This window comes from Heterodontus francisci, chromosome 12, assembly GCF_036365525.1.
Source record: "Heterodontus francisci isolate sHetFra1 chromosome 12, sHetFra1.hap1, whole genome shotgun sequence".
In the NCBI taxonomy this organism is placed as follows: Eukaryota; Metazoa; Chordata; class Chondrichthyes; order Heterodontiformes; family Heterodontidae; genus Heterodontus; species Heterodontus francisci.
This window is the reverse complement of record NC_090382.1, coordinates 90,831,133-90,853,852: the sequence shown is the minus strand read 5'-3', so window position 1 is coordinate 90,853,852 and position 22,720 is coordinate 90,831,133. Positions and strand designations below refer to the sequence as shown.

Sequence of the window (22,720 nt, the reverse complement as noted above, 5' to 3'; positions counted from 1 at the left end):
GCACATATTCACTAAAATCTACAGAGGGTCTATTCTCCTCTAACATCCAGTTCACAGGAACACGCTGTTCACCAATCCTCCTCCCAAATTCATTCTACATTCTCCTAATGCCGCGTGATTTTACGGTCCCATTTTAGCCTCTGTGCTGAAGACAAACTTTTCTTTCTGGAAAACTCTTACTTCAATTCATAGTCAAAGAGTCATTTACAGCACAGAAGGAGGCCATTCAGCCCATCGAGTCCATGACGGCTCTCCACGAAGCTATTCAGTTAGTCCCACTCCCCTGGTCAATCCCCGTAGCCATGCAAGTGGCCATCCAATTTCCTTTTGAACTCATTGATTGTCTCTGCTTCCACCACCACTTGCAGCACAGAATCCAACTCAGAGCAAAATAATAGCATGACATAGCTCAAATAAAACAGGTACATGATGCTGCAGTCACCCTTCCCTCCTGCATTTCAAAAACAAAGCTACATGGTGCCAACAGCTTCCTTCCTGACCACAAAAAAAAGAAGCCATGGGTCCCTACTGGCATAAAACAAAAGGCTCAAATTAATGAAATCCTTATATCAAATGAGTTTAAACAGTTTAAAAATTATACAAGAGACACATAGAAATTTATGATTTTTTTAAAAGTGTAGGCAGTATCGCATATCCACCAGTGTTGTACACTGCGGTCTATAACAAACTCTTATAGCTTAGCAGATATAGTGCTGTGCATTTTGAGAGTTAGGCTAGTGACTTGCTCTGTCTGACTGAAGTCATTTCCCAGAGCAGTCCTGGGGGTGATTCCCCTTTGATTTTCACACCATTCCTTCTGCTCACATAGTTTCACTCTAACATCACTGCTCCCTTACAATCTTCTGCTTAAAATAGATTGAAATCTCTGTCATGTCTCTGTACATAAGAACATAAGAACTAAGAGCAGGAGTAGGCAATTCAGCCCCTCGAACCTGCTCCACCATTCAATATGATCATGGCTGATCTCACCTCGGCCTCAACTCCACTTTCCTGCCTGTTCTCCATAACCCTTCAACCTATTACTAATTAAAAATCTGACTATCTTCTCCTTAAATTTACTCAATGTCCCTGCATCCACCGCACTCTGGGGTAGTGAATTCCACAGACTCACGACCCTTTGAGAGAAGTAATATCTCCTCATCTCTGTTTTCAATCTGCTACCCCTTATCCTAAAACTATGACCTCTTGTTCTAGATTGCCCCACCAGAGGAAACATCCTCTCTAAGTCTACTTTGTCAATCCCCTTAATCATCTTATATACCTCAATTAGATTTCCTCTCATTCTTCTAAACTCTAGAGAGTAAAGGCCTAAACTGCTCAATCTCTCTTCATAAGACAAACTCCTCATCTCTGGAATCAATCTAGTGAACCTCCTCTGAACTGCCTCCAATGCAACCACATCCCTCCTCAAGTAAGGGTACTGAAACTGTATGCAATACTCCAGGTGCGGTCTCACTAATGCCTTGTACAGTTACAGCAATAACTTGATCAAGTTCTTTGGTAACTGAGAGGGTTGATGAGGGTATTCCTGATGTTTATATGGACTTTTAAGAGGTGTTTGATAAAGTATCACATCATCGACTTGTTAGAAAAAGTGAAGTCCATGGGATTAAAAGGGCAGTGGCTGCGAATTTGACTAAGGGACAGAAAGCAGAGAGTAGTGATGAATGGTGAATTAAAAACAGAAAGTGCTGGAAATACACAGCAGGTCTGGCAGCATCTGTGGAGAGAGAAGCAGAGTTAACCTTTCAGGTCTGTGACCTTTCATCAGAACTGCTGAGTATTTCCAGCACTTTCTGTTTTTATTTCAGATTTCCAGCATCCGCAGTATTTTGCTTTTATTGTGATGAATGGTGAATGGTTGTTTTTCAGACTGGAGGGAAGTGTGCAGTAGTGACTCCAGGGTTTGGTGTTGGGACCACTGCTCTTTTTGATATATATTAATGATGTGGACTTGTATATATACAGGGCATAATTTCAAAGTTTGCAGATGACACAAACTCGTAAATATAGTAAACCGCGAGAAGGATAGTTAAATATAGCAGGAGGACAGACACAGATTAGGAAGATGGGCAGTCATGTGGCAGATCAGAGAATCATAGAATGGTTACAGCACAGAAAGAGGCCATTTGGTCCGTCATGCCTATGCTGGCTCTCTGTAAGAGCAACTCAGTTAGTCACACTCCCACGCCATTTCCCCTAATCCTGCAAATGTTTTCTCTTCAGATAGTTATCCAATTCTCTTTTGAAAGCCACGATTGAATCTGGCTCCACCACACAATGCAGTGCATTCAGACCCTAACCACTCATTGTGTAAAATGTTCTTCCTCCGCCTTTGGCTCTTTTGCCAATCACCTTAAATCGGTGTCCTCTGGTTCTCAACCCTTTCTCCTTATCTACTCTGTCCAGACCCCTCATGATTTTGAACACCCCTATCAAATCTTCTTTCAACCTTCTCTTCTCTCAGGAAAATTGCTGTGGCTTCTCCAATCTATCCCTGGAATCATTCTCGTAAATGTTTTCTGCACCCTCTCTAATGCCTTCGCATCGAACCGAAGTGTGGTGTCCAGAATTAGACACAATACACCAGCTGAAGCCAACCCAGTATTTTATAAAGGTTCACCATAACTCCCTTACTTTTATGCTCTATGCCTCTATTCATAAAGACCGGGATCCCTTATTTACTGCTTTCTCAACCTGCCCTACCACCTTCAATGATTTGTGCACATATACCCCAAGGTCCCTCTGTCCCTGCACCTCCTTAAGAATTGTATCCTTTATTTTATATTGTCTCTCCTCCTTCTTCCTACCAAAATATATCACTTCACACTTCTCAGCATTAAACTTCAACTGTCACGTGTTCGCCCATTCGACAAGCCTGTCTATGTCCTCTTGAAGTCAATCACTATCCTCCTCACAGTTCACAATACTTCCAAGTTTTGTGTCATTTGTAAATTTTGAAATTATGCCCTGCACACCCTGGTCTAGGTCATTAACGTAGATCAAGAAAAGCAGTGTTCCAGTCCGAAAAACAACCGCTCACCACTACTCTCTGTTTTCTGTCACTCAGCCAACTTTCTATCCATTCTGTCACTGTCCCTTTTATTCCATGGGCCTCAACTTTGCTTTGAAGCCTATCATGTGGCACTTTATTAGATGCCTTTTGGAAGTCCATGTACACCACAACAAACACATTACCCTCATCAACCCTCTCTGTTACCTCATCAAAAAACTCAATCAAGTTAGTTAAACTAGTAAGGGAGTTATTTGCTCATGTTGGCTTTTCTTAATTAATCCATATTTGTCCAAGTGGCTGTTAATTTTCTCCCAGATTATCATTTCTAAAAGCTTTCCCACTGCTGAAGTTAATCATACTGGCCTGCAGTTGCTGGGCTTACCCTTATACCCGTTTTTATACCCAAATGGTCTCCTTCTGTGCTTCTTCATCCTATGATTCTATGTGGGTGAGCTTCCCCATCACTAATGGGTACTTAGCAAATATAGGCTTAAGTATGGTTCAAAGACTGGCTATTCGTTAATCTGTTCCTTCCAACAGACCTTGCACTATCAATGACTCTAACCACTTTAATCAATCATTAGATGCCATCAAGTCCAGACAGTTCTGTGCCATCTGGGCAAAGCAGTTTTTAAAAAGATTTTAGTTCAGACTATGATGCTGTAAATTGTCTTAACAATACTATAATAATGGTACTGAGTCATAAGAGAAGATTTATCACTATAACATTAATGTTATATGACAAAAACGTAACATTTTGAACAACCTTAAGTAAAAGTTACTTTTGCTCTTGTCTGCTCTTTTCCTCCATTCATTCTTTTATTTATTCAAATAAAGAAAGAACTTGCATTTATACAATGCATCTCAAATTGCTTTACAGACAATTAAGTACTTTTGAAGTGTAGTCACTGTTATAATGTAAGAAATAATACCAGTATTTTGTGTGCTTCCACTGTAGTTGTAGTGTTTTGAGATAGTGTTTTGAAATTGCAATGTGCATTGTGTACACTTGAGGCTGCTGTAGAACACATGTGCTAGCAAAGGGAAAGTAAAAGTAAAAGAGAATAAAGAAGACTCCATTATGTTCAACAGCTTGCAGTCTCTGTCTCACATACCTTATACCAAACCTGGCTAAACTTCACTCTAGTCCCAAGAACACTATCCACCATCTAATATTTTTGTTAAACCATTGATACTGAATGTGTCATAGAGTCATAGGGCAGGATTTTCATTATGGAGGCAAGAAACAGGAACCAGTCTGGTTTTGAGTCTGAAACCTGCCTCCTCTGCGAAGCTGTTTCAGATTGCAATTTTCAAGAGGGAAAGCAATTGGTATGCAGATGGGTTTCCTGTCCTCTTAGAGCCAGTGGGATTGAAAATGGCAGTGGGTCAGATCAAGTTTGGGGTTCATGTAGACTTCCATGGCAGCCATCAGTGAGGCAGCTGGTTGTCCTGAGGGAGATAGCTGCCTTCCACAGCACCAGGGAGAAGCGAGATTTTACAGGAGAGCTAAAGGCCTGACATTAGGAGCAGGGCAGACCATCGCTTCATCGATGCTGACCTGGATCTAATGCTGGAGGCTGTGAGAGAGAGGAAGGAAGTCCTCTTCCCAGAGGGTGGCAGGGGCACCTCTCTGTTTAGTGTTATCCCCCTCTGCCTCTTCTACCTCCTCCTCTCTTACCTCTTGCTCCTCCCCTGATGAGCTGTCTCCTTCCAGGGCCTCACTGTCCTCAATGTCCACGCCTCTCTGAAGGGCCATGTTATGGAATGCAGCAGACCACCACAATGACCAAGACCCTTGCAGGAAAATATTGGAGGGTGCCACACAACTGATCCAGGCACCAATATCACATCTTCACAAACCTGATGACCTGCTCAATGATTGGCCTGCTGAGCAGGTGGCATTGGTTGTATCATCTCTGTGCCTCTGGGGGTCCTGTAGAAGGGATTTCCCTTGTTGCCTTGGAGCCAGCCATGCACTTTGGGGGATGGAGTGAAAGACCAAGGTAGGCTGGACTGGCAGAGGAGTCATGGCAGCTCCCAGGAAAACAAGTGCACTCATGGAAGAAGCTCTTGTTGTAGCTGCAGACCAGTTGGATGTTGAGAGAATGAAAGCCCTTCCTGTTGATAGGCCTCACTGGCCTGTCGTTGGGTACCTTGATGGTCACACGAGCGCAAGCAATGATGTCCTGCACCTGGGGGAATCCAGCAATGGAGGTAGAACCCAATGCCCTCTGTGCCAGCGCAGGCCCATCTATGTCAAAGTAGGTGTAGTCCCCCACCTTCCTGAATATGGCATCCGTGACCTGCCTGCTGGCGTGATGAGCTGCCGACTGTGAGATGCACCTAGGTCTGCAGCTGATCCCTGCAATGACGTGTTTGCATAAAAGTTCAGGGCAACAGAGACCTTGATGCCAGTGTGCACATGTCCCTCTCTGGTTTCCTGCCACTTACCAATGAAAAATTCAACTCTTCCAGCTGCAGCAATAGCTACACTGAGGCACATCTGAAGCAGCTGAGCTTTATTTGCTGCCTCTGCTTTATTTCAGTCAGCCCTTCCCACAGCCCTCATGGTCCTCCACACTGTTCACTTCTTCATAACCATGTTGTGTTCCCCCCATGGCGTCTTCCCTGTTCCCAGCCTTCTAAAATTATGAGCTGATACTGACAAGCCTTTTAATGAGCTCAACAGACACTTAATTGGAGATGTGTGCCCGACCCATTCCCTTGCTGCTGATATCCCTTTAAAAATGACATCATGTTTCAGAGGCGGCAGGTTCCAGTGCCGACTTCTGCGAATGCGATCTTCAAATCGCGCTAGCACCCGCTCCCACACTCAGCAGACTTTGAAAGTCTGGCCCATTGAATCATAGGGAAAGATGTTTGCTGTGGTCTTCTGAACCCTATCAAGGAGAACAACCCCAGCTCCTCCAATCTATCCTTGTAGTTAAAATCCCCCATCCCTAGAACCATTCTGGTAAATCTCCTCTGCTGTTTCTCAATGACCCTCACATCCTTTTTAAAATGTGGTGACCAGAACTGAGTGCAATACTCTAGTAGGGGCCTAACCAGAGCTTTATAAAGATTGAGTATGACTTCCCTTCTTTGAAACTCAATACCTCTATTTATGAAACTGAAGATCCCATATGCTTTGCTAACTACTCTCTCAAAATTTCCTGCCACCTTCAAAGATCTATGCACGTGAACCCCCAGATCCCTGGGACCCTACACACTTTTTAGAACTGCGCTGTTAAGTCTATAGTGCCTATCCCTATCCTTTCTGCCAAAATGCATCGCCTCACACTTTTCTGTATTAAGTTCCATCTGCCAGTGTCTGTTAGCCTAACTATGTCCTGTTGCAGGTGGATTATTGGCAAATTTTGAAATTTTACTCTATATTCCAATATCCAAATCATTTATATATATATATATAAATAAAAAGCAGCACTGAACCTTGGGGAATGCCACTGTCTACCATTTTCCAGTCTAAAAAACAAACACTTACCACAACTCTCTATTTTCTGTCCTTAAGCCAATTTGGCCAAGCTGATAGTGACCCTCCTTTCCATGACCCTCAATTTTGCTAACCAGCCTTTTATGTGGTACTTTTTCAAATGCTTTCTTAAAATCCAATCATTGCATTTACTTCATCAACCTTCTCTGTTACGTCATCAAAAAATTCAACTAGGTTAATAAAGTTTGATCTGCCTTTCACAAATCCTTGCTGGTCTCCTTAATTTAGTCCAACCTCTTCAAGTTCCTGTTGATTTTTTTCCTTGATTATTGTTTCTAAGACCTTACCCACCACTGAGGTTAAACTGACCGGTCTGTAATTACAACAAATGTCCTTACACCCTCCCTTGAATAAGTGTGTCACATTTGTCACTCTCCAATCCTCTGGCACCTCCCTTGTATCTAGGGAGGATTGGAAGATTATGGTAAGCCCTTCCACTATCTCCACCCCCACTTCCTTTCGTAACCTGTAGTGCAAGCCATCCGGACCAGGTGACTTATCCACTCTAAGCATAGTCATTCTTTCCAGTACATCCTGCCAATCAATTTTCACCTCATTCATTACCTCTACTATTATTTTATCAGCATCCTCTTCCTTAGGAAACACCAAAACAAAGTACTCATGAAGTATTCCAGCCTTGCCCGCTGCCTCTAAGCACATATCACCCTCTTTGTCCCTAATTGAACCCACATTGCCTCTTACTTACCAGTTTACTATTTACATGCCATTAGAAGGTTTTTGGATTCCCGTTTATATTATCATGGTCCTGTCGGTTTTTTTCCAGGAATATGCGGTTTGCCTTTAAGGCTTGCAAAGGATCAGTATTGCTTTAAGAACCAGCATGCCTCAGGAGTTATAGGAAGGTGCATTTTTGTTGCCTTAGAAACAGCCATTTGGAGACAGTGATTCAAAGGGTGCGTTCTCGTTACCACAGATACAGCCACTGGGAGTGAGTATCAAGTAATACATTTGTTACAATTCAATTTTGAACTGGCTTTTTAGTTGAAGACAGTTTGTTCTAACAGAACACAGACACAGAGGACACACAGAAAGACAGCTGTGGTGTTTAGCACCTGAAAAAAGAACTCTCAACCATTTAAACTGAAGGAATAGGATTTTAGTCTGTTTAATTATTATCTCTCAAGATTCTAAAAAACATCAAGCCAAAACAGAGATCTCTGGTAATTTAAACTGAAGGAAGGGAAGTTAGACTGTGACAATCTTTTATCCCTCAAAAACTCTAAAGTCAGATTGATTCTATTGAAAGTGTTTGCAAGTCGTTAATTGTTGAAATTCGCTGAAGAAGGAAAGCATCATCTACTGCTGGAGTTAGACTATGGACTATTCTACTGTGGAGGAACCTTTTTTTCGCATTAGACAGCTGTGAGGATTTCAAGCAACATTCTGTGAGGACTTCAAGCAACATTGGACTGTAAATTTGCAAGGACTCTATTTTTTTCTATTTTAAATGTTGTTTATATCTTCATAGTGTTTAAGAATTTAGTTCTTCTAATTAAAGAGTTAATTTATTGATTTAAAGACACCTGGTTTGGTTAGCTTCATTCGGGGGTTAATAGATGGTACAATTTGGTTGGGTCTTTATTTTGGAAAGTTTAAAATGATATGTTAGGCAATCTGTGGAGTGACAGAATTGAATTAACAGTACGTTTCGCCCACCGCAATCAGAATCGTAATTTTTTGATTGGGGGCTTTGACTGGAGCAGTCGGTCATAACAACATTAACTACCATTTTATTCCCATATTGTCTCTTTGCCAGTCTTAATATCTTCTTCACTTTCCCTCTCAACTTATTGTATTTGGCTTGGCTCTCGCTTGAAGAATTCACTTGACATGCATCATACACCCTCGTTTTTTATTTCATCATGTTCTCTATCTCCCTTGACATCCAACAAGCCCTGGCTTTGCTTCCCCTACTTCTCACCTTTGTTGAAATGTATCTAGCCTGTACCCAAAACATCTCTTTAAAGATCACCCATTGTTCCATTATACTTTTTCCTGTCAAACTTTGGTCCATTTTACTCTGGCTATCCAGCTCCATCCAGCTGAAGTTAGCCTTTCCAATTTAGAAGTTCTACATTAGATTGTTCCTTGCACTTCTCCATTACTAATCTAAACCTTATGATATGATGATCATTCTTACCCAAATGCTCCCCCACAGACACTTGCCCATCTCATTCCCCATCACCAGATCCAGTAATGCCTTCTTCCTAGTTGGACTGAAAATATACTGGCCAAGGAAGTACTCCTGAACACATATCAGAAATTCCTCCCCCTCCTTTCTTTTTACTCTCACTTTATCCCAATCGATATTTAGGTAATTAAAGACCCCCAGTATCACCACTCTATAGTTCTTGCACATCTCTGTGATTTCCCTCAAAATTTGCTCCTCTATCGCTCTCTCTCTCTCTCTCTCTCACTATTTGGTTGCCTATAGAATACCCCCAGTAGCATGATTATACCTTTCTTGCTTCTCAATGCTATCCAAATGGATTCTCAAGGATATGTTCCCCTTCCAACAGCACAATGTCGTTCCTAATTAATACTGCCAACACACCTCCCTTTTTTCCTTCCCTATCTTTCCTGCACGCTTTGTATCCTTGAATATTAAGTACCTAGTCCTCACCATTTTTAAGCACATTTCCATTATTGCCACTACATCATATTCCCACATGTCTATTTGTGCTTCTAGCTCACCAACCTTATTCACCATACTTTGTGCATTTACATTCATATGTTTAAAACCTGTCTTTGTATTCCTCGTAGTCCTTCTTAGTCCGATTCTATCTAATATGGTACTACTTGCTTCTCTAGTACTATCCAACAGTCTCACTTTGTGCACCTTATTCATCTTTTCTACTTCTATATGCTGGTGCACATCCTCCTGCCAATTTAGTTGAAACATTCCCCAACCACACTAGTGAACCTCCCCATGAGGACATTGGTCCCAGTCCTGTTGAGATGCAACCCGTCCCTTTCCAACAGGTGCCTTCTGCCCTAGAAGCGGTACCAATGCCCCAAGAACCAGACACCCTCCCTCCTGCACCATACATCCAGACCATGCATTGATCCTCCCTATCTTCCTATTCCTACTCTAGCCAAAGTGTGGCACTGGAGTAATTCAGAGATTACGACCTTTGAGGTTCTACTTTTTACCTTCCTCCCTAGTTCCTGAAAATCTGACAGCAGGACCCCAATACCTGACGTCTCTATTTCTTTGGTACTGCCATGTACCACAACTTCTGACTCACTGCAGAATATTCTGCACCCTGGCCATGATGTCCTTTACCCTGGCACCAGGGAGGCAACACACCACGTGCGACTCATGATGACGGTTGCAGAAATGCCTGTCTGTCCCCCTAATTATGGAATCTCCTATAACGACTGCATTTTTACTTTTTGCTGTTCCCTCCTAAGCAGTCCCTTGCCCATTGGTGCCATGGTCTGGACTTCACTCCTTCAAGTTGTCTTCACTCCCAGCAGTTTCAATTTGTGGTACACACCCTGAAGACTCCTGCACTTCCTGCCTCATCCTGTTCTTCCAGATGGCCACCTATCTACTCCCCTGAACTCTTACTGCCTGTGGGGTGACCATCTCCTGGAACGTACGATGCAGGAAACTCTCATCCTCCCTAATGCTCCGCATTGACTCCAGCTTCCCCTCGAGTGCAAATCCGGAGCTCAAGCTCAAGCAGCTGGAGACACTTCCTACACACGTGGACACACAATCGCATGAAGTGTCCTAAATTTCCCATATGGCACTAGAATTGCAAGCAACAGGTCTCAGCTGCCCGTACATGATCTAAAAAATCTCTATTCCCTCTTTTAGAATCTAGTTACTACCTTGTTTAAACTATTAATTTTAATTAATGCCTCCACGCCTGCTCTGTGCATCATACTATTAATTCACTTACTATTATACTTAGCTGATTGAATTTTTTTAATTTTCCGACTCCTAGTTTAAACCAATACTCTAGTTTAGAGAGAGCAAAAGAGAAATGCCAACCAATCACTTAACTGCTTTCCTGTGACATCACACTGTTTTTTAATCTTTGCTCTGCTTCTCTGCAGCTACTCTTTTAAAATTTCTGCCCTGGCTGTCTGCTCTCACTTGCTTTCAATCTCCGCTCTGGCTCTCTGTTCCCGCTATTTTAAATGTTTGTTTATTAGCCAACATTTTGCAGCCTGGAGTGTCTACGCAGCGAGGCCTGGACAACGTATGTCAGCCAAGAGCGACGTCTCAATTCATTCCATCTTCGCTGCCTCCGGAGAATCCTTGGCATCAGGTGGCAGGACCGTACCTCCAACACAGAAGTCCTCGAGGCGGCCAACATCCCCAGCAAATACACCCTACTGAGCCAGCGGTGCTTGAGATAGCTTGGCCATATGAGCTGCATGGAAGATGGCACGATCCCCAAGGACACATTGTACAGCAAGCTCGTCACTGGTACCAGACCCACCGGCCGTCCATGGCTCCACTTTAAAGACGTCTGCAAACGCGACATGAATTCCTGTGACATTGATCACAAGTTGTGGGAGTCAGTTGCCAGCGATCGTCAGAGCTGGCGGGCAACCATAAAGGCGGGGCTAAAGTTTGGCGAGTTGAAGAGACTTAGCAGTTGGCAGGAAAAAAGACAGAAGCGCAAGGAGAGAGCCAACTGTGTAACAGCCCTGACAACCAATTTTATCTGCAGCACCTGTGGAAGAGTCTGTCACTCTAGAATTGGCCTTTAGAGCCACTCCAGGCGCTGCTCCACAAACCACTGACCACCTCCAGGCGCTTACCCATTGTCTCTCGAGACAAGGAGGTTAAAGAAGAAGAAGAAGAGTGACCCAAGTACTCAATGAGTTAACTTGTTGGAAGCCGAGGGAGTTAATGTTGAAATAATTTCACAGGCGACATTCCCTTTGTCCTTCAAAGCATACCTACAATAAATTTATATTTGTGCACCCTGTTTCCAAATAATATTTCTAATTCTCTTCCTGCTCAGTGAAAACACCCTTGCTCTGCAGTTTTCTTCAAGTGAGATAGTGCCAAAAGTGATAAGGTGTATGTGCATGACTGCATTATGTGAGTACATGCATCAACAGCAATGATGCAAGTTTAACCTAGTAAAGAGGCTCTTCACATCAAATAAAAATGTCAATAAAGTTTCTGTGTCAACTAAAGTCACCCTAACCCAAATCCAGAATCTAACCACAACTCCAACCTCAAGTCTAACCTGAAGCCTAAAACTACTCCTAAACTTAAATCCAACCATTGAGTAAATTCGAATGTGAAACTCTACTCACCTTTCTATTAATATAGTTGATGGATGACTGAAATATATTGCTTCCTTAAAGAATGTATGCTTATGGCAAAAAGTAACTTCAAAAGACATTCTTTCCCTTCAGACATGCCCGAATTTATGGAGGAATTGTCTGCTACTACTCTGATTCCCCAGTTCACTGAGACAAACACTCCCTAAAATGATCCCTTTACAAAGGGGACTCCATAGTTAGGGGAACAGATAGGAGGTTCTGTGGGAACGAGAGAGACTCACGGTTGGTATGTTGCCTCCCAGGTGCCAAGGTTCGTGATGTCTCGGATCGTGTTTTTGGGATCCTTAAGGGGGAGGGGGGAGCAGCCCCAAGTCGTGGTCCACATAGGCACCAATGACATTGGTAGGAAGAGAGATGGGGATTTAAGACAGAAATTCAGAGAGCTAGGGTGGAAGCTTAGAGTGAGAACAAACAGAGTTGTTATCTCTGGGCTGTTGCCCGTGCCACGTGATAGCGAAGCGAGGAATAGGGGAGAGAGAGGAGTTGAACACGTGGCTGCAGGGATGGTGCAGGAGGGAGGGTTTTGGTTTCCTGGATAATTGGGGCTCTTTCTGGGGTAGGTGGGACCTCTACAAACAGGATGGTCTTCACCTGAACCAGAGGGGTACCAATATCCTGGGGGGAAGATTTGCTAGTGCTCTTCGGGGGGGTTTAAACTAATTCAGCAGGGGAATGGGAACCTAAATTTTAGTGCCAGTGTACAGGATGTTGAGAGTAGTGAGGTCAGGGATAAGGTTACAAGGACGCAAGAGGGCACTGGCAAGCAAGAACCTGGTTTAAAGTGTGTCTACTTCAACGCCAGGAGCATCCGGAATAAGGTGGGTGAGCTTGCAGCATGGGTTGGTACCTGGGATCTCGATGTAGTGGCCATTTCGGAGACATGGGTAGAGCAGGGGCAGGAATGGATGTTGCAGGTTCCGGGATTTAGATGTTTCAGTAAGAACAGAGAAGATGGTAAAAGAGGGGGGGTGTGGCATTGTTAATCAAGGAGAGTATTACAGCGACAGAAAGGACATTTGAGGACTCGTCTACTGAGGTAGTATGGGCCGAGGTTAGAAACAGGAGAGGTGAGGTCACCCTGTTGGGAGTCTTTTATAGACCTCCAAATAGTTCCAGAGATGTAGAGGAAAGGATAGCGAAGATGATTCTCAACAGGGGCGAGAGTAACAGGGTAGTTGTTATGGGGGACTTTAACTTTCCAAATATCGACTGGAGATACTATAGTTCGAGTACTTTAGATGGGTCAGTTTTTGTCCAGTGTGTGCAGGAGGGTTTTCTGACACAGTATGTAGACAGGCCAACCAGGGGCGATGCCACATTGGATTTGGTACTGGGTAATGAACCCGGCCAGGTGTTAGATTTAGATGTAGGTGAGCACTTTGGTGATAGTGACCACAATTCAGTTAGGTTTACCTTAGCGATGGGCAAGGACAGGTATATACCGCAGGGCAAAAATTATAGCTGGGGGAAAGGAAATTATGATGCGATTAGGCAAGATTTAGGATGCGTAGGATGGGGAAGGAAACTGCAGGGGATGGGAACAATCGAAATGTGGAGCTTATTCAAGGAGCAGCTACTGCGTGTCCTTGATAAGTATGTACCTGTGAGGCAGGGAGGAAGTTGTCGAGCGAGGGAGCCGTGGTTTACTAAAGAAGTTGAAGCGCTTGTCAAGAGGAAGAAGAAGGCTTATGTTAGGATGAGATGTGAAGGCTCAGTTAGGGCGCTTGAGAGCTACAAGCTAGCCAGGAAGGATCTAAAGGGAGAGCTAAGAAGAGCAAGGAGAGGACACGAGAAGTCATTGGCGGATAGGATCAGGGAAAACCCTAAGGCTTTCGATAGGTATATCAGGAATAAAAGAATGACTAGAGTTAGATTAGGGCCAATCAAGGATAGTAGTGGGAAGTTGTGTGTGGAATCAGAGGAGGTAGGGGAAGTGTTAAATGAATATTTTGCGTCAGTATTTACAGTAGAGAAAGAAAATGTTGTCGAGGAGAATACTGAGATTCAGGCTACTAGGCTAGATGGGATTGAGGTTCACAAGGAGGAGGTGTTATCAATTTTGGAAAGTGTGAAAATAGATAAGTCCCCTGGGCCAGATGGGATTTATCCTAGGATTCTCTGGGAAGCTAGGGAGGAGATTGCAGAGCCTTTGTCCTTGATCTTTATGTCGTCATTGTCGACAGGAATAGTGCCGGAAGACTGGAGGATAGCAAATGTTGTCCCCTTGTTCAAGAAGGGGAGTAGAGACAGCCCTGGTAATTATAGACCTGTGAGCCTTACTTCGGTTGTGGGTAAAATGTTGGCTAAGGTTATAAGAGACAGGATTTATAATCATCTTGAAAAGAATAAGTTCATTAGCGATAGTCAGCACGGTTTTGTGACGGGTAGGTCGTGCCTCACAAACCTTATTGAATTTTTCGAGAAGGTGACCAAACAGGTGGATGAGGGTAAAGCAGTGAATGTGGTGTATATGGATTTCAGTAAGGCGTTTGATAAGGTTCCCCATGGTAGGCTATTGCAGAAAATACAGAAGTATGGGGTTGAAGGTGATTTAGAGCTTTGGATCAGAAATTGGCTAGCTAAAGGTGGTGGTTGATGGCAAATGTTCATCCTGGAGTTTAGTTACCAGTGGTGTACCGCAAGGATCTGTTTTGGGGCCACTGCTGTTTGTCATTTTTATAAATGACCTGGAAGAGGGTGTAGAAGGGTGGGTTAGTAAATTTGCGGATGACACTAAGGTCGGTGGAGTTGTGGATAGTGCCGAAGGATGTTGTAGGGTACAGAGGGACATAGATAGGCTGCCGAGCTGGGCTGAGAGATGGCAAATGGAGTTTAATGCGGAAAAGTGCGAGGTGATTCACTTTGGAAGGAGTAACAGGAATGCAGAGTACTGGGAAGATTCTTGGTAGTGTAGATGAACAGAGATCTTGGTGTCCAGGTGCATAAATCCCTGAAGGTTGCTACCCAGGTTAATAGGGCTATTAAGAAGGCATATGGTGTGTTAGCTTTTATTAGTAGGGGGATCGAGTTTCGGAGCCACGAGGTCATGCTGCAGCTGTACAAAACTCTGGTGAGACCGCACCTGGAGTATTGCGTGCAGTTCTGGTCACCGCATTATAGGAAGGATGTGGAAGCTATGGAAAGGGTGCAGAGGAGATTTACTAGGATGTTGCCTGGTATAGAGGGAAGGTCTTACGAGGAAAGGCTGAGGGACTTGAGGTTGTTTTCGTTGGAGAGAAGGAGGAGGAGAGGTGACTTAATAGAGACATATAAGATAATCAGAGGGTTGGATAGGGTGGATAGTGAGAGTCTTTTTCCTCGGATGGTGATGGCAAACACGAGGGGACATAGCTTTAAGTTGAGGGGTGATAGATATAGGACAGATGTCAGAGGTAGTTTCTTTACTCAGAGAGTAGTAGGGGCGTGGAACGCCCTGCCTGCAACAGTAGTAGACTCGCCAACTTTAAGGGCATTTAAGTGGTCATTGGATAGACATATGGATGAAAATGGAATAGTGTAGGTCAGATGGTTTCACAGGTCGGCGCAACATCGAGGGCCGAAGGGCCTGTACTGCGCTGTAATGTTCTAATTCTAAACAAAAAAAAATTTACAGAGGGTCTATTCTCCTCTAGCATCCAGTTCACAGGAACAGTCTGTGGTCAAGCATCCCTCTACCGAAGTTCATTCAACATTCTCCATGTGATCCTTCTAGTACCTACCTTATGCTGCTTGGTTTTAGCTTCCAGTTTTAGCTTCTGTGCTGAAGACAGAAATTTCTTTCTGGAGAACTCTCACTTGCAGCACAGAATCCAACTCAGAGCAAAACCACAGCATGACACAGCACAGATAAAATGGGTACATGGTGCTGTAGCCATCCTTCCCTCTGCATTTCAAAAACAAACCTCAATCGACATGGTGCCAACAGCTTCCTTCCTGACCACAAAGAAAAGAAGCCATGGGACCCCACTGGCATAAAACAAAAGGCTGAAATTGATGCAATCCTTATTAAATGAGTTTCAACAGGTTTCAAATTATACATGTGAGACACATACAGGCTTGTGGTGATTTTTGTTAAAGTGCAGACCGTATAACATATCCAGCAGTGTTGTACACTGTGGTCGATAACAAACTCTTATAGCTTATGGGGTGGCACAGTGGCGCAGTGGTTAGCACCGCAGCCTCACAGCTCCAGCAACCCGGGTTCAATTCTGGGTACTGCCTGTGTGGAGTTTGCAAGTTCTCCCTGTGTCTGCGTGGGTTTCCTCCGGGTGCTCCGGTTTCCTCCCACAAGCCAAAGACTTGCAGGTTGATAGGTAAATTGGCCATTAGCAATTGCCCCTAGTATAGGTAGGTGGTAGGGAAATATAGATAGGTGGGGATGTGGTAGGAATAAGTGTAGGATTAGTATAAATGGGTGGTTGATGGTCAGCACGGACTCTGTGGGCCGAAGGGCCTGTTTCAGTGCTGTATCTCTAATGTAATCTAACCTAATCTTAGCAGATATAGTGCTGTGCATTTCGAGAGTTAGGCTAGTGACGTGCTCTGTCCTCGTGAAGTCATTTCCCAGAGCAGTCCTGGGTGTGATTTCCCTTTGATTGTCACACCATTCCTTCCACTCACATAGTTTCACTCTACCATCACTTAAAATCTTCTGCTTAAACTAGATTGAAATCTCTGTCATGTCTCTATAACTGGTGATGTATGAGATGGTCAATGCAAAAGACTTCGGATGGGTGGGTACATAACCCAATGGCATAAGGAACTGCAAGGCACATGTTTATTTAAGTTTTCATATTGCAAAGCAATATTGAAATTTTATAAAGTTTAGTTCAAGTAGCAACAACCTCCTGCCCTTCAGAGTGCTTCATGTCGGTTTTCTCCAATAATTCCTCATATAGGGAATTCCTGATTCAACTGTGTTGTTGTAACAGACTGAGAGGTTGCAAAGCACCTCATGAACAAATAAAAATGATGAGTGTGATTTAACGATTTCTAAAAGTATATGTTAATATTGTATTCTGTTTGATTTGTATTTTAATTAATTTTCATGCTTTTTAATTATCTATACATATGACAAAGGGCATCTCTTGTCAAGTTTCAAGCCTGTTTGTTGTAATTATGATGTCAATCAGATAATTTCAATTCAGTGTCCTTGTTTTCTGCAGTGGGCACTCTTGGATAATGATCTACTTTATTGTAAAATAGGGATATTTACAATGAAACAGGCATCCCAAGTAAAAGGAAGCTCCACTTAAAAAGCCCTGTTGATTTACTTTTGTATTTAAACTGTCTTCTCTTTCTCCTCTTACCCGCCAAAAAAATAACATTTCCAAACAGATAAATCGTTCTTTGTGATTGCGGAAAATGACATTAGAATAGTCCAAATTGTTCTCTTCCCTATTGTTGTGATCAAGATTGGAAACTTACTATGTGGGATCTTGTCTTCATAAATCTTGGCCTCAACCTCCCTTCCATCACGTGATTTATATTAGTCATGGGCCTCAGACCATTCAACATTTAAATAATCTACACTTGATATACATTTAAATGAAGACAGTATGTGACAGAGGACAGCTGCTAATATCCTACTAGGGAATTGGAAACATGCATCTCTTGCCTATCAGTGATTATTCTGTACATAACTGAAGGCAAGACAATTAAAGTGATTTTACTGTATCAATAATAATGGGTAAATGCAGTGTGTGGTATGGTATTGAGCCGTACAAGTGTCAGCTTCAATCTAAAATCTGTTTTAGCAATAGTTGTGGAAATTCCCATCATTTCAGACTGTCGGGTGGCCCAACAAGGCATGGTGGCCATGCTATACTCCCCCAGGTTCAATTCCTAGTCTATGCTAAATTTATTGACCTCTATTGAATAGAGCGGGGCAATGGGACTGACTGGATTGCTCTGTGGAGCGCCATCATGAACTTTATGGACTGAATGGCCTCCTTCTGTGATGTTCTGACTCTATGGTTATTCAAAGAAGATGGCATGGTTCTAGGTGTGTTTGTTGTAACAGACTGAGAAAGGTTGCAACGCACTTCTGGAGCAATTAAAAACGATAGATGTTAGTTACAGCATTATGTATTGATTATAATGAACTAATATGTGATGGTGTTACCAATACTAGGATTTTAATATATTGGAAATGAAAACAGTTGATTCTACTATACTTCCCACATTTGTATGTTTTATTCAAGCATAATTTGTCATATACACATATAAACATATTAATATGCACTTACAACAAATACTGTTTAAAATTCATTTACAGGAGTACATTGATTAGAAAGTCATTTATACAAGGATATTAGCCAAAGTTTATTTACATAAATACATTAGTCAAAATTCATTTACATAACAATATTTGAGTGTGCTTCTTTACAAAAACTTTGCATGAAATTCATTGTTGATGGACAGCCAAGGAGCAGCGCTTCTTTCTGCAAAACAAGGCATTCCTTAGAATATAGGCTAAAATAGAACTTTTTTACATGATAATCCAATTCAGTGTTTTCCTAATTATTTAAAGAACTTTAAGGGAACATGTAGTAATCTTAATTGTTATCACCATAGATAAGAAAACTAATTACATTTGCTGGGTGTTTGAATATTCCAGTGATTCTTTCATTTTATGCTTTATTAATTTTCACATTTACAATGAAGGTGGAATTTGACTATAGTGCAAACTGTGCTGTTTCTTACATATGTTGTCTAAAAAGGCTAAATTAATGATTTGGAAAAGTCTTTCAATTCCTTTTAATTAAACTGATTATTTGTAATATACAGATTCCAGAGATGGGCACTTTTGGATAAAATAGCACACATGAGTTGAAAAGTATTGGCTATGTTAGGTGAAGGCAATGATTAGTAATGATTTATTGTTGCTTTCCCAGGTAGATCACAACTGAAACTCTGGTCATGATAATCTTTGTCTCAGTAAGTTATAATCTTCTCTTTGCAGTATTTCCTCAAGATTTTCCTTGCTTACCTGCAGTATTTTGAGGCACACTCATCATTGTCCCTGCAAGAGGATCCAAGGGGTCTGTAAGTGATCCATCTCCAGAGAGGAGTCATTCTTCGGACTCTCTGCAGCACAGTCGCTACCTGCCCTATAGCAGCGCAGTCAGCCTATGAGAAGAGCCCAGAATTACATTATTAATAATGACACTGAAATCATCAGTAGCTTAGTTAAGACAAAATGACATTCTACTGTGTGACTCAAAAAATCATAAATAAATTACTGTTAAGTGTTTCTTTTTTTCATCTCCCCTTTTTGACTTTTTCCTCTGATTAGGTCTCCCTCATGCATACACATTCCCTGGCACAGGAGAATAGAAACTAGTTCCCAAGCCTCCGCCAGTGCCACTCTTCATTCTAACGACAGTCATATGGACAGGAAGAAATAACGTTTTGACTTTCCTTTGTTCCTGCATAGAGCTGAGATCCAGAACCCACTTTGGAGAAGTGCCTTGGAGCATCAGTTCACATACCACCCTGCAAACCAGCTGAAACTGGGCTATCAGGGAGAACAATGCAACAAGAGTAATCTTGGATTGCTCTAGCAAATACCTGCCACAGACACAATAGGCGGAATAGTCTCTTTGGACTCAGTGGCTTAATAGACTTTAATAATGTTTTGATATATATATTTTCTTTAAAAACTAGCTTTAAGATATCATTTGCCATCATTCAAAAGCCACTGTAACCCTTATTTATTTTTTATTTAAAGTTACAGCACTGAAACAGGCCCTTTGGTCCACTGAGTCTGTGCCGACCATCAACCACCCATTTATACTAATCCTACACTAATCCCATATTCCTATCACATCCCCACCTGTCCCTATATTCTCCTACCACCTACCTATACTAGGGGCAATTTATATTAGCCAATTTACCTATCAACCTGCAAGTCTTTTGGTGGTGGGAGGAAACCAGAGTACCCGGTGAAAACCCACACAGACACAGGAGGAATTACAAACTCCACACAGGCAGTACCCAGAACTGAACCCGGGTCGCTGGAGCTGTGAGGCTGCGGTGCTAACCGCTGCACCACTGTGCTGCCCATCTACTCATGCATGAAGAAACACCACCAGATGAATATGGTACTGATAAAAAGTGTGTGTGGGGTGGGGGAGGGTGCGGAGCTGGAAATGTGGTTAACATAGAAGTTTAAATTGCCAAAGGAGATTAGTTGGTCCACTACCTCCTTAATATGCAATCCAAAACTAATGCCACTCTACTTTTCACTATGACACAAAGACCTTGCATTGCAGAAATGCACCATGTATTACTGCCCAGCTGAGACATAGGAAGGCAACCTGCTCCCATGCTTCAACTGTTACAATTCTTTCACCAGCTGTCACGAGTTGCATGAGGAGCTAACTCCAGAATGACCAGCCCTCCACTTTTCTCATACTTCCTGTGTGAAGCACCTGGCTTGGTGCCTCCCGCCATGTCACATTGATGATCAGGATCTTGCATATACAATCTCAGGCATGAACCCATGTTTAGCCACTGTTGCACGGATCCTTAACTTTCTTTTGATAAAATACTACACTACAAAATAACTGTTATGCATCTCATTACATAACCTCATGCAATATTGTAATTTGCTATGTACGTACCTGGTTCCGCAAAAGAGTTGAAGCGATGCAAATAATTGCAACGAGTTTTATAATCTGAGTATTCATTTTCAGACAGTACTTTGTCATAGTTGTACACACTGGAACAGACAGAATGTATCCAGCAATCCATTGTACCTTGTTTTATAGGCAACTGCATGGCATTGGCACACAGTTTGCACGAGGTACAGCAGATACTGTTGGCTCGTGAAGCAAAGGTCAACTCCGTTACGTTCATAGTCCAGCAGATGCAGAATAAGCAAAAAGATAACAAGGACTCGTGTATGATTGGGGGAAGGGAAGGTAGTGCTCAAGTTCCTCCTGATTCCACATCTTTTAATAACATATAAAGATTTAATGCCATTAGTCCACACTACACTGGCTATAAAAATAAGCAACCTCACATTGTCATCAATACATGTATATATATTCTCCCCATCGCCTCTTTGTACATAGAAAATGCAGACTAAAGTATTGAACAAAGACCGAGCACTTAACATTAAATTTATGCTAATCTCTGAATCTAGTCCGAACCCTGAATATAACAGCAAGCCTAAATATACCCCTAAATTTAGGTTCAACCCTAAAGTGAACTCCAGTTCAAAATTGTAATTATGGCCGGAATTTTACCAGGCCTTTAGCAATGGGCTGGGAGGTGGGAAGACTGGCAAAATGGCGTGAGAAGGCATTGGGAGAGAAGCCCAACATCTTCCTGCCATCATGCCATTTTGCCAACAGTGGGAAAGGTGGCAGATCAGTCACCTGTTAGGAGCCCAATTAAATGGCTAATTAAGGGCCACTTCTCACTTCTGCAGGCATTTTGCTCACGTTGGGGGAGGGTAGGGGGCAGCCGCTACGATGTGGAGAGAACACCCAGTGAAGCCTGGCAGCCTCCCAGCGGGCTCCGGACAGGGGTCCTCCTTCTTGGGCACTTCATGGCCCATGGAGGAACCCCTTGGCAACAATGACTGCCCTCATAGCAACAGCACTGCTTGTACCTCATGACTTCACCTCTCCACTGGCACCTACCTGCCGGGCTTCGGTGTCTCCCAACCCCACTTAACCCTCCTCGAGAGCGCCTCAGCCACTGAGCTGCCCTCTGCTTCCAGCTGCAGCCTCAGCAATGGTCATCACTAGCAGTACCGCTGCTGAGGCTGCTGACTCTCCGATTGGGACAGCAGCTCTTGGTGGGAGGGTGGGGGGGGGGCTACCACTATCCTTAATTGGGACAGCAGCCCTGGCGATTGCCGTTTAATTGGCCACCGCTGGGAATAGGCCTCCCCAGGTCTCGCCACCGGCTGAAGTGGGGTTGCCTCCCACTTTCGGCCCCAGCGGCAAGACTTCAGATGCTGTGGAAAAATTCCAGCCTATGTTTTTATTAATACAATTGAGTGCTGATACTGTAACTGTAGGAAAATGCTTGTGTGCACATGCCTGTTTTATAACATGCACGTGTGTTCCTCACTCTCATAGACAGACTTTTATGAGCTGTATTCTGTGCCTCAACCCCACTCCACCTATTTAAGAATTAGTAATCAAATGAATATTCCCATTTTCATATGTTACTCATTGCCATGGGTATGTCTCCTTGGTAATGGAGAAAACAAACAGCAATAGCCTTTTCTGCTGATGGGTTAAATAATTAAAAACTAGTGGCCAGATTTTCACTGTTAGCAAATTATTTCAGTAAGTACATTGGTTTTCATGGCAAATTAATTTGGACAGAAGAATTTTTTGCTATAAAGAAAAATGTCGTTTCTCTGAGTACAATATCAGCAGCACCCCACCCGCACCCCCCCCCCCCCCACCCGCCCCCCAGCCCACTGTATTGCATGCATGGGTTGAAAGTGCTAACATTCTGTATTTTTAGAGTCTAAATGGGGGACAGGAGCAAAGGGATCTAGGGAACAGTTACATAAATCGCTAAAATTACTGACACTGATTAATAAGGCCATAAAAAAGAAAACAAAGCAATAGGGGTCCTTTCCAGAGTGATAGAATTGAAAAACAGAGAAGTCATGTTAAATCTATATAGGACCTTGGTTAGACTACCCAGAAAGTGGCTGTTGTTGTTTACAACATGGAGCTCCCGACCACATGGACGATAGTATATAGTACAATAGTATAGATGCATTTAAGGGAAAGCTGGATAAACACATGGGGAAGAATGAAATAGAATGTTCTGCTCATAGGTTTGGCGGAAGA

General features: G+C 42.8%; 1 protein-coding gene across 1 annotated transcript; it reads right to left on the bottom strand.

Annotated features, from left to right (window-relative positions):
* Window positions 1-18,173: 18,173 nt before the first annotated feature.
* On the bottom strand, window positions 18,174-20,611 carry LOC137375647 (liver-expressed antimicrobial peptide 2-like). Its single transcript, XM_068043032.1, has 3 exons — window positions 20,519-20,611; window positions 18,883-19,022; window positions 18,174-18,334 (listed from the first exon to the last, which is right to left on the bottom strand). The coding sequence occupies exons 1-3, from the start codon at window positions 20,603-20,605 to the stop codon at window positions 18,298-18,300; spliced, it is 264 nt and encodes an 87-aa protein (XP_067899133.1). The 5' UTR covers window positions 20,606-20,611; the 3' UTR covers window positions 18,174-18,297.
* Window positions 20,612-22,720: the final 2,109 nt, after the last annotated feature.

Coding starts and splice junctions, on each gene's coding strand:
- LOC137375647 (XM_068043032.1), bottom strand. CDS start 20,605: ATGACAAAGTACTGTCTGAAAATGAATACTCAGATTATAAAACTCGTT. Junction 19,023..20,518: donor CAACTCTTTTGCGGAACCAG/GTACGTACATAG, acceptor CTCTTCTCATAG/GCTGACTGCGCTGCTATAGG. Junction 18,335..18,882: donor TGTGCCTCAAAATACTGCAG/GTAAGCAAGGAA, acceptor CTTGTTTTGCAG/AAAGAAGCGCTGCTCCTTGG.